Source organism: Lepidochelys kempii, chromosome 10, assembly GCF_965140265.1.
Source record: "Lepidochelys kempii isolate rLepKem1 chromosome 10, rLepKem1.hap2, whole genome shotgun sequence".
In the NCBI taxonomy this organism is placed as follows: Eukaryota; Metazoa; Chordata; order Testudines; family Cheloniidae; genus Lepidochelys; species Lepidochelys kempii.
Window position 1 is genome coordinate 2,786,444 of NC_133265.1, and position 12,137 is coordinate 2,798,580.

Consider the following 12,137-nt stretch of genomic DNA (forward strand, 5'->3'; position numbering starts at 1 on the left):
ATTTCATTGGAATAAGGGTCAATTTCTTGCCTCAAAACATGACATTTCACATTTTTTTTGCATGGCTCTTTTTGTGAAAACTTGTGGCTGTGAAATCACAGTCTATACAACCTTGCAGCGAAATCAGCAAGATCATTTACCAGCTTTGCACACAGCTTGGTTTAATTTCTTCTATGTCATGAACAGCCATCAGTCAGGGCAGAGTACAGCTGAACCCAACTGGAGTAATGTCTGGCACAGAGAAACTCTCCTTCTAGCGAAATAAATTGAAAGCTCAGAAATTGTTCTGGTGCATTGCAAGGTTTAAGTTAAAATTCTAATTCCAGAGAAACTCCACTTAGATAGCAAAGTTGTTGAGTGGAGAAAAACTGACCAGACCATGAGAAAGTCCCACTTTACCTAAATAAGCCTTCTCCACTTCACATTCTTCAAAACTAGAGGCAGTAATATTGCACCATAGTTTATGCTTTATGCATGCAGACGTTGCTGGTACGTATTCCTGCATTAGGAGCGGACCAGAGACTGTTCCCAGAAATGCATGTTCCTGCACAGTACTCAGACCATCAGCAATCTGCATGATCACTAGCAGACTTTAGACTTTGTTTCAAGATTGTGAACTACTTAAGCCATTTCGCAGTACCTTGAATAAGGGCCCAGGCTATCACAGTCAATGGGATTGCTCATGTACTTAAATCTAAGCACATGCTCTAAGGGCTTTGCTGGATCAGGGTCAGAATACTCATTGGCTTGTGTGATTGAGCCCCAAATGAACAAAGTACCTCGCCCACATGAAAGGACAATTTAGACACACCAGCATAGATTGTGTCTCTATCACAGAAAAATCGAATGTACAATCCCGCTGCACAACCGGGACGTTCCAGCCAAACAGTGGTGATACTAGCATGTGTTTTGATTTCCTAGCTATTTAAGGAAAGAAACTACTCCAGAAATCAGCCCTCCTGAGAGTGACGGAGAGAAGGAGGAGCACCGTTTGTTCTACCAAGCTACTGAGTCAGCCGGCCCAGCTCCGTCTGAATGACGGTGCATATGGGGGAGTCTGGGAGAGTCCATGTTTCTGTCATTTTATTTTCCCATTTTCAAATGAGGAAGTCACTCTAGTCTAGGGTACAAATGATCAAAAGGGAAGCAGGAAGGAAACCCGAGCGCACGCGCACACACACAGAGTTATAACCAGGCTGGAAACCTGAATTAAAGGAACCTGGCTTCTGCAAAGAGTGAATCTGTGTTCTGAAGGGCTCTTTCAAGCCCCAGTTTATTTGCTTAGCTGCTGCTGCTGGGCCTTGTTTCATACAGAGTTTGACAGGCCTTAGGCTGTGCCATCTGTCACTTAACGCAGAACAATTACACAATTTATTCATCCTAATTACAGAATTCTATTCTGAATAGATTCATATATTCAAATATGAATGCAAATCACATGCTAATCACAGTAAAATATACACACAGTGATTCAGTTCAACTCCAAGAGGTTTTTCTTTCTGTTCCCACCTACCCACCCCCCATGTTTGACTGAGGCCCCAATCCTGCAATCTGATCCACACAAACGACATCTGAGCCCACATGGAGCCCCATTTCTCTCCTACGTAAAGAGAAAACCCTGGCACATTCCACCTCCCCCTCCCTCGGAGAACAACATCCCCAAAGAACAAAAGGCAACTGGCTATTTTTCAGATTATTCTGTCAATCTTCCATAATGCAAACAGCCACTTGCATTTGATTACAGCCATGAAATGGAACAGGTTATAACAAGAGCTTCTCTCTTCCGATAGTTTGGAAAGGACCTGGCTACATACAAGAGGCTCATGGGGCAGGGTTTAGATAAACAATACATGACCAAGCCTATCTGCCTAATAGATCAGAACAGCTCCAAAGTTACCCCTCTGGTGTACGACAAAGAGTCTAATTATGGCCTCTTACCATGCTCCATTTCTGCCCCATCAGGAAAATAAGGTGTTTTCAGTCTTTAAATCACAGGCCTCATCAAATGACCTATTAACAGCCTACTTTAAACCTACAAAAGCAATGACATTCAGTTAAGTCTAAAGGTCAGAGCTGATATCCTGTCCTTAACTTCACAGGGGCCCTGATTCAGCAAAGTCCTTGCACATGTGCCTGATTATAAATGCATGAGCCGTGTGCTTAAAATCAGACACATAGCTTTTTGAACTGGGGACTGTTCTTATCCTTGCAGTGTTGATGAACTACGGAGATCTGACACTGAGTTTCAGCTTGGAATTTCCTTGACTTCAAGTTCACTGAGTGTTCCTTTCACTTGGTTTTTGGTGATTTGCCAGTGCCCTGGGAAATTCAGGGGTGAACTACTCACATCAAAGCCCTCTAAGCGTAAAAAATATTAAACAACTAAACAAAAAACCTTGTAGTAAACCAATGTCTGTAAATAAAACACCAGAAAAAACAACCATTAAATAGCACTCGCTCCTGCACAGGAAACTGTACCAGTGATGGTCATTCATACTCACTTCAGTCCCTTAGGTACCAGAGTGACTTGTACCTTATAACAGAGTCCCAGCAAATGGGTCAAGCAAATCACAGGATGTTTCTAACTTGAGGCCATGATAGCATTTAGACATTTTCAACTTCTTAATGGAAGGCAGCAGAGCCTCGTGAAGCAGGAACTGCACGGGAATGTAGGAGATCTGGGTTCGAATCTTGGCTCTGCTACTGAACAGCTGTGTAATGTTGGCCAAGTGTGTGTGCATAGTTTCCCCATTTATGAATTGGGGATAAATTTACTTACTTCCTTGAGATCTACAGTAAAGAGCACTATCAAATAATAATATTATTCCTGAATCCATTAGCAATTTGCATCCTAATTTCCCATTCTCTGCTTTTCTATTGAAAAAACAAATTAAACCAAGGAAAATAAGTGCTTGAGTGATAATGCTCAGTTGACTACCAAAGAAAATGGTCATTTGTCCTGCTTTGAAGGAGTATTAATCATCCACAGCAACAGAGCTATTAGTCTTAATACACAGCGGCTACATAATACACATTTGGGCTAGTCGTGTAATGAAGGTCTCCCTGGCAGAGACGAAACAGAAAGCAGTTTAGAATACGGGGACATAATCTGACATACATCTGAAGGCGATTTATTTCCTTAAACTGTTTCAATTGGTAAATACTAATGTTTCATTGCTGAGCATTCAGGCAGAATGTAAGAAGATTTCTTTTTTTTTTCTTTTTTTTTTTTTTAAAGGGGACAGGTATTTACGAGCAAGCGCAACACTGGTTACCTTAAATAAACGGCTAACCTGCCCCCAGGCGGTAATTTAAGCAAAATTTGTCACACACCATGCCATCAGTTGGTAAAGTAATAAGCTGAAACAAGCATTAAGATATTGAACAGTTTGAGGACATTGCTACGAATTTATTTCAGAACACACCTGCAGCCTCTCACTGCGAGTCACAGGATGGGGATGCCTCAGGATTATTTTAATAAGGGAATATTAGTCACTGGTAGTTCTGTTCGTCATAGTTTTCCCTATGAGATGCAATGAGGTAACTAATCTGCCAGGAAAGGCCAGTGTACAAGCGATACACTGCCCACCCACTTCCATTCCAACTACAGACTTCCAGTACAAGGACAGGGAGATAGGCCTCCGTCAAGGCTGGGATGGGAGACGGGCTGACTACAGCCAGCAGACCTACTGGCGAGTAGTTTTCCCTTGTCGGCCGTCCCTCTTTTCCCATCCAATCCAGTGACACCATTTACAAACAACAGATGTTGCAAGCAGTGAGCAGATGGAGGTGCTTTACCTTACAGCTGTCCTGGAAGCCCTAATAGACAACAAAGTATCATGAAATGAGGGCAGATCCAACAGGTCAGGCCAAATGAAGAGGAGAACCAGGTGGCCACCTTACAGATTTCAGAAACAGACGCTTCTGCCCTCTGAGGCCAGTCCGCTCCAAATGGGAGCTCCAGGGAGAAATCCCAAGAGATGGAGCCTTGTCCAATCATGAGAAAGCCACAATCTAAGAAGGCAAAGATCTTTGACTCAATTTCTGCACTCAAGGGGTCAGGGGGTAGAAATGACACCACCACCCAGGTAGGAAAACATAACATACAGGTTCCCCCCGGGCAAAGATTGGCAATGAGGACTCAGCATTTCTGCGAGTATCTGGACAGCAGCCAAATCGAGAGCCAGACCCAGCCGAACGAAAGGGAGCTGCACCCCGACAGGCGGTTGCAAAGTAGCATCAGAAGGTTAGCTAGACAGAGACAATGTCATAGGGTTCAAAGGACCGTGGGTGCAGAACCACAGATTTGGAGCTTAAGAATTTCCTCCCTCCCCCCCAAGGCTGCTCAGAACAGTCCCATAACAAGAAGGGAGGTATTGCTTTAAGAGAGCACTTATCCTGGGGCCTTCGATTATGGGAAGAGCCTGGGGAAGGCAGGAATCCCCCAGACCAAATGGAGGGGAGAATTCCTGCCCATTTAACACCTTGCGAACTGGGCCTTGTGAAGGCCAGAAGTCTCTTGCCTTCCATCCGCCTGCACCCTGAGCCAAAGCTGCAAAAGGGACAAAGTCCTTGTCGGCATCCCTGAATGAGGCAAGGCCTTGTGGCCCGACGTGGCTATTGAGCCATCCTGCAGATTCCTGGACCAGGTTCCTTGATGTACAGGAGGGAGCCATTAGGAAGGGGAACCTGCCTTCCTGGTCAGAGCGTATTCAGTAGAAAGGTCACAGGCATTCTTGAACTGTCAACCTACATGCTGCAGCCCTGCTTCTGTAACAGACTGCTGGCTCTTAGCTGCAAATGAACAGGTAGGGCACATGTCCCCAGGGCTGGGATGATGGTGAGCGGGCTCTCCATGGAAGATTTGGACATAGGAACAGGGATCTCTTACACACACAGATGCAGAATTGCTAGGGAATCAGGACTGAGACAGGTCCCTACGAGGAGTGGTCCTGGGAGAGGAGTAAGGCCTGGAGACAGAGTAGCCTTGCCCCCAGGTCCCAGCAGGAGAGCATACGCGAGGAGGGGAAGATGGAGACGGAGAGGCCCCTGAATCAGAGGGACCCTGCTGCCCCACCCCAGTGAGAGGGAATCTGGGTGTGAGGAGATGAGCTCCGGGGGTGCTGGAGAAGGGGTGCAGAGAGATCCAGACCACATTCATAGGCAGGTCAGTGCCCATATTCCCAGCAACAAAGGGTGATTCCACTAGACACCACATTCCACTGGGATGGGTGACGGGTGATGATGGGGAACAAACCTGGGCTGCCAGGGAGGGGCAGAGACTGCACTCCAGGTCCTGATCCCCAAGCCAGAAACCCAGGGAGGCCAGCAGAGCATAGCCTACTAAGGGGGCTATGGTGTCTGCTGGGTCTCTGTGCCGAGGGGCCACGCCAGCGCCAGGAGAGGAGCTCTCAAGCTGGCTGGACAACAGGCACAGAGACCCAGTCGTGCTGCAGGGAAATGGAGCTAGCAACAGCCCTGTGTGTCTAGAGGAAGGGGATTGACCCGCGCTGAGCCCTTGAGAAGGTGGTTTGAGGGGACAAGAGAGAATCTTCCTGATGGTTCTCTCCTGTCTGGCCGGAACCCCTTAAAGTTGTGAGCAGGACCACAGGGTCTTTGCACTAAAGCATTTCTGTGTGCTGCCTTCCCTCACCCTCCTTCCACCAGCCAGCAGCTGGAAGAGGGCACTGAAAAGCTGGAATGAGAGCAGAGAATGGAGGCAACTCCTTGCTTGCAGGTCACAGAGAGTTGGGAAGGAAGTGGGTGGACTCTTGCTCAGACATTAGCTTTGACTGACAGGCCTTTGGCTTCCTTGTTGATGGGAGACAAACATAGTAGTAATGCCTAATTGCTGCTGCTGGGGTCAGTGGGAGTGGCAGCAGAGACCACGGAAATATTTAAATGAACAAATGTTCAGTATAGTCCTGGGTGACAGAGACCAGCAGCCGGAGCCTGGCAGGCCCCTGTGGGAGCCAAGCAAAACAGAGAATTTCTTTCCTGCAAGAAATTCTGACATCCCAACATTGGCATTGGTCCGCTCTGAGACAGGGAGTAGAAATTTTCCTTTTAATGGAAATTCTGAAAAAAAATTATGACTTGGAAGTGTGGAAATATTTTTGATCCAAACAAAACATTTAGACTTTCCCAAAATCAAAATGTTTTATTTCAGTTTTTTGAAATGACATAAAAATGCTTTGTTCTGACTCATTTCAACATGACACTGTATTTTCTTATGGTGACCCATTGCCTTATGGGAGTTGTCATTCGGGAGCACAATGCCTTCATTTTCACCTTTGGCCCAGGCTTCCTGCCTGAGGACATTTCCCACAATGTATCCAGAGTCATGGGACTGCCATGATGCACCACACAGCTTAGGCAGAATGAAATCTGCACATTGCCTTATGGTAGATGTAGTCTTACTGGGAGCCCTGCCTTTTGGAGAAAAGGCGGCCAGAACTACAGCTCCCATAAGGCAATGTGTCACAATAGGAAAGTGTAGTTTATGTTTTATCGAAGTCATTTGAAAGAAATCATTTTGGGTCTGTTAAAAAATATGAAATATTCCAAATCAGGTCAAACCAACCTTAAATGAAATATTTTATTTTGATTTTCCAAATGGGAAAAAATCAATTTTATTTTTTGGGAAAATTAATTTTTTTCCACCAAAAATTTCAACCTTGTAGAAACTGCCCATTCTGTTGCAAAATCATTCCACTGGAAAAATTCCCAGTTAGTTCCAGTGACCATTTTGCTTTGCATGCGTTCTCCAGCCGGCCCTAAAGGGATCGCCCTTATCTCTGGTTTGAAAAACTCAAGCCACCTCCAGACTCAGTCACACAAGCATCTCTGAAGGAAATGCTGTCAACTGACAATTATTGTCGGCGGGCTTATGACAAAAGCTATTCAATGCATCCATTGAATGACAAAAGCCACAGAAGCTATTGTGTTTTCTCTGCCTGTATCCATTCAAACCTTGGTCAAAAGAAACAAAAGGTGATTTATGAAATACACTTTTCCATAAGATATTTTTATCCTTAAAAACCCATCACCTAGGAGCCTCTGCTGCGCATCTCATTCTCTCACCTCGGGCGCAATGTAGTCGGGAGTACCGCAAAAGGTTTTGGTAGTTGCTCCATCCCAGATGTTCTCCTTACACATGCCGAAGTCTGCAATCTTTATGTGCCCTTCGTTATCTAGCATCACGTTGTCAAGCTTTAGGTCTCTACAGCAGGACAGTAAAATAACTGTTATACAAAAGGGTAAAATTGAAAGGATGTAGTAAAGAAAGCCAACAGACCTCCTGCATCCAAGCTCATCCATGCACAGGGCTCTCCCCCACACATACACTCTTTGTAGGAAGACGGCCTGGGGATAATGATTCAGAATGAAATCTAGGCATACCGGCGCCCAATTTTTAAAATGTTTTATTCCACATAAATGCCAGGCTGGCCAACACACTGGAAAATATTCTGTACAGAACAACCTTGCACTAGCAGGGAGATTGACTTAATAGATCATTTTTCATCTTTAATTTCTATGCACCTCAAAGTGTATTTGGAGTTCACATGTAACCAAAAGGTAGATGGTCAGAAAAGGTTCTAGCATTATCTAAACTTCTCTTCCTAATGTAACACAACAGGCCTCTGTGCCTGACCCGCAGAAGGTGTGAGTCTGCTACATCTCTCAGCTCAAGGCTCTTTAGCTCAAGCTGTAGAGACTCATGCCTTCAGCTCTGGAGATCCCTAGGTCAGTTCTCCAGTGTTGGCTAAGATGTGGCCAGTGGGTTACACTAAAAAAAAGTTGGAAGGTAGTCTTTCAGTGAACGTTCAATATTAAGTTGCTCCTCATGTAACTACCAAGCGGCTTGATGTGGTCTGTGTTATTATTTTCTTGTTTATGTCCTGTACAATAAGCCAAAGGTCTCCTTTTGGGGTAATGGCGTATGTGCTGTATCTCTGTCCACAGGGTACAGAAAGGCCATCAGGCCGGAAACCTAGTGGTATATTTGTCATGGTGCAAACTATGAACTCTGAGTCAACTGTCATCTGCTATCAAGGTTTATGAAGTTGTGCCAAAGGCTGCAAATCTCTTTAACGGGGTAATGGAACAGGATGCAAAATCATACACCGTAGAGCTGAAGTTGAGGGCACATCATGAAGTTAACATCAACCAGCTTGGTAGACAAGGTCAGATTCTCATCTCATGTAAACAGGCATAGCTCCATTGACTTCATAGAGCTATGGAGAATTAGGCTAGATAAAGATCTAGCCCAGAGCCTCCAACCAGGAGAATGACTGTAGTTCAAAAAGAAAGCGGATAATCACCTGAGTTTCTGTAAAGGTGTTTTTGTTTAAGTTCATGGTTCGGTTGCCCCTTTTCACAATACCTCTGTCATATGCTCTGGATCAGCTATTCTAATGCAAGTTACCCATATTTGCTTCTAACACAAGCTACAGTAGGGTCTACTGGAAACGAAGGCTGGAAAATAACCACTAGTTAGGGTGGAAATAAACCCTTTGCCACTCCTTGATTTCCCTCCAGCTAATATTTTAGTAGCAGCATCTAAACTCCTCTCCCTCTTTGGCTTCTCACCCAGCAGCCAACTGGCCTCCAGCATAAACATGCATACATTTCAGCTACTAACTTGAGTCACAGTGGCAGAGCCTCTGGTACATGTACAAAGGTTCATCCCTCCGCTGACTGAGTGAATGCACCAGAATTATGGGGAAGAGTCAATACGAGAGCTCTGGACTACAAATTCCCCAGTTAACTGAAAACATGTATCATGACTCAAGTTGGAAGGGAACAAAGATGTCATGAGCTGGTTTCCCTGGTGTAAACACAAAAAACGTTTGGGGAGCACAGAGGGATGGGGAGACCAGGAGTGAGACTGTTAATCCTGCAGCAACATGGAAAGGGACACCAATGGAAGAGTATAAAGGTTTGGGATGGACAACTCAACAGTCAGTATTGCAACACACTTCATAGAGAAATTATATGTAGCTATTTGGAGCCAAGATAATTTCATATGCAAAATTATACTTTAAGCACTTCCTCAGTTCAACAAACTAATCTTGGTCAATTAAGTGAAAGTGCAATAGCAGGAATAGCACAATTTACAGTTGCTCACTTTTTGTAGGACTTCACTAACCATGGAAACAGTACTTAGAATTCGGACTGGGCAAGGACAGATAAACAAAAGGCTGCATTCAATTTTATAGGGGAAAGAAAGTACCAGTGAACTTACAATGTCTCTCTGCAACAGCCAATGGCAAAAAAAACGTCCCTCATGTCAGGCTGTCCCGACTGCTTTCGTCTTTGGAGCAGAGCATTCAGTACCTCATGACTACACTGGTACAGTCAGCATTCTCCTTCATGGGCAGTTGATGTCATCTGACATTCATTAAGGATGTTCTGCTTTACTGTGGGCCTTGTGGAGACTCCACCATGTAAAAGAGCGATGGCTAGTTTCAGTGCCTCGCCAGAAGCCTCGGAGTGCTCTCCCAGGCCTGCCAGTGATCGAGCTAACCTAGAATGTTGTAACTGACATGGCAAGCACTGGAATGGTAAGTGCCAGGTTTATACTGCAAGTCTCAGGACAAACCCTCACAAGCACTCACTTTAAGTCTCAAAGATGAGAAAACAATGCTCCCTAGCAAAATACACATCTCACAACTGATCCACTCCACCAGCCATGATTTAGGTTGTCCAAACAGAAATGTACAACAGGGAGGCAGGAAAAGAATCAAAACCACTTTTAGGAGCTCTCTTCCCTACAAAACTGGGATAAAAGACAAATCATGCTCTCATAAAGCACTGACATTAGCAGGCCTCCAGTTCTATTTACTGCATGTACACTCAACAGACAGCTGCCAAACCGTGCTCCATGACACCGCAATGGGCTGCAGCCCCAGTGGACTGCTGTGCTGACTACTATGTCACTTAGCTGACACAAAAATGATTCCTTGAACCCTAAGCACAGAGTCCAGTCATTGTAATAAACAGGCTCATATTTTTGCACAAGTTCTTTAGAAGGGGAGACAGGGAGATTATGTTTACCTACCGATAAATGATGCCTTTGCTTTGTAGGAAGAATAGGCCAATAGCAATTTCTGCTGCATAGAATCTGAAATTAAAGATTTAACAGGAAGACTGATAATTAAAGCAGATAAATTAAAATGAAAAGCTTTCAAATCTAATTACACAAAATGAAACACACTGGGCCTACATCCCCAAAAGATAAAGTCAAGTGCACTGGAAAAACACTGGACAAGTATCACGCAAGAGTGACATAGCTTCCCCTCTGCCATAGACTGGGTAATAACCACGATCAGGTCGCTGTGGGCTAGTGTGGGGCTGTCATTTTTGATGACATACATCTCCATTTTTTAAAAAAAGGAGTCAAGATCTATGACTGTTCGTTACGATGGGGTGATTGAACACGACACACAAAATTACAGGTCGTCATGGGGAGGCCAAGGAGATAAAGAAACCAGTGGTAACGTGTGTGAAAGAATATTCTGTGCTCAGAGGGCCGCACCTGAGCTACACAGCATCCCTTGGCAAGGACGCTGCTCTAAATCCAGCCTGTATCTGGAGAGGCCGTTTAAAAAAAAAACAACAACAAAAAAATGCATTTGGTGGGTTTGTGATACATTTTGTTATCCTCAGCCCAGATTATAGTCAGCAAGTGCCAAAACCACTGATCAGCACCTGGCTGGCAGTTGCAGTAAAGCAGCCAAAGACTGATTGTTCCTCTTTGATGGCTAGGAATGGCCCCTCCAGGGCAGGATTGAGGCATGTTTCCATGGCGGCGCGAGGGGAAGCTCCCATTCCTGCAGCCTGCGCTCTACTAAATCTATAACTTCTAGGGAGCCTCCAGGGCTCCTGGTCTGGCACCTTTTACCAGCCTGAAATCATGTTAAAACCACTTTCCAACACGCATCCCATAGCACAAGGCTGTGGCTCTCTCTCTCTCAAGACGGTCCATGGCAAAAGCCCAGCCCAAAAGGAACGGCTTGTTCCACTCGACAGAACAGCTTCGCTGCTTAAACACTTCACAGCACAGTTGCTCAGCCAATGGATTAAAACTGGGGGAGTCCACCTGTGGCCCCCAAGCTCGGGGAAGGGCTGCACAGACAGCATCTTCACCTCCATATAAAGGAGTCCCTTGTGTTCAGAGGACCTCAGCTGGCTAGCCAGAGAGAAGCACTATGCAGGGGTCTCTGGATGGAGACGTGGCTCAAGGGAAGGACAGGTTGCCGAAACGTGGGGACATGGAGGACTCTCCTTAGAAGGCCTATGAAATCTCCTTGTAGGTGACGATCTAGAGCCAAGGTTTTACACACAATGGAGAACTAAGCACTGCTGAGTCCATATTTAAACACATATGTAAGATGGTCTGCTTTCCAAAAGTGCGTCTCCCACTGGAGTCAACAGGAACTGCTGCATGCTCAGCACATTTGAGACTCAGGCCACTGACTGATGTGTCTAAGTGTGGGCTTAGGGGTGTAACCATGGGAGCCCGTTTTTGAGAATCTTGACCCATGAGCACATCAGACATCACACTGAGCACAGCCTATTCTCCACGGGAAGGCACACTATTTGCTCTGAGGGTGTCATTCACTCTGCTCCTCCTTACGGGATCATGACTAGAAACCACAGACTTGAAAACCCCCATTGGTGGGATCAGGAGCCCCGGGCAGAGGCAGCAGGGTGTTTAGGAGAGTGCTAATTGCAGAAGGAATTCCTGTTCACCCACGAATTTCCTGGTGCCCAGCAGTGCTAGCAAAGGAAAGGCAGAGACAAGAGCACAAGGTAACGCTGTGCCAGTGACACGTTATGCCGTAGCTTAAAATCAAACCCCAGGGGAGCCTCTTTGTAGACATGAGATTCATCAGTGTAGATTTACCTGCCGAGGGGTTCCAGTCTGGCCAATAGATGGGCTGGCCTGGGACACACACGTGTGAAATCTACTTGCTCTGTAAGAAGTTCTGCAGCTCTCTGACACGCTCAGGCGAACAGCAGGCCCAGGCCCAGCAGCCCTTCGGACTGCCAGCAAGCAAACCTTGGGGAGATGGTCACCTACCCTGTTTGCAGCCTCTCAAAACTGTTCAGTAGAGAGAAATTTGTAAGCA

General features: G+C 45.5%; 1 protein-coding gene across 3 annotated transcripts in view; it reads right to left on the bottom strand.

Moving 5' to 3' along the window:
• Positions 1-12,137, bottom strand: part of PRKCB (protein kinase C beta) — a 249,941-nt gene that overhangs the window by 41,806 nt on the left and 195,998 nt on the right. For all 3 annotated transcript variants that reach the window (XM_073361648.1, XM_073361647.1, XM_073361649.1), the window contains 2 exons: positions 10,064-10,126; positions 7,084-7,222 (listed from right to left, as the gene is read on the bottom strand). In XM_073361648.1, the coding sequence (XP_073217749.1) occupies positions 7,084-7,222; positions 10,064-10,126 (202 nt within the window). The remainder of the gene's footprint in view (positions 1-7,083; positions 7,223-10,063; positions 10,127-12,137) is intronic.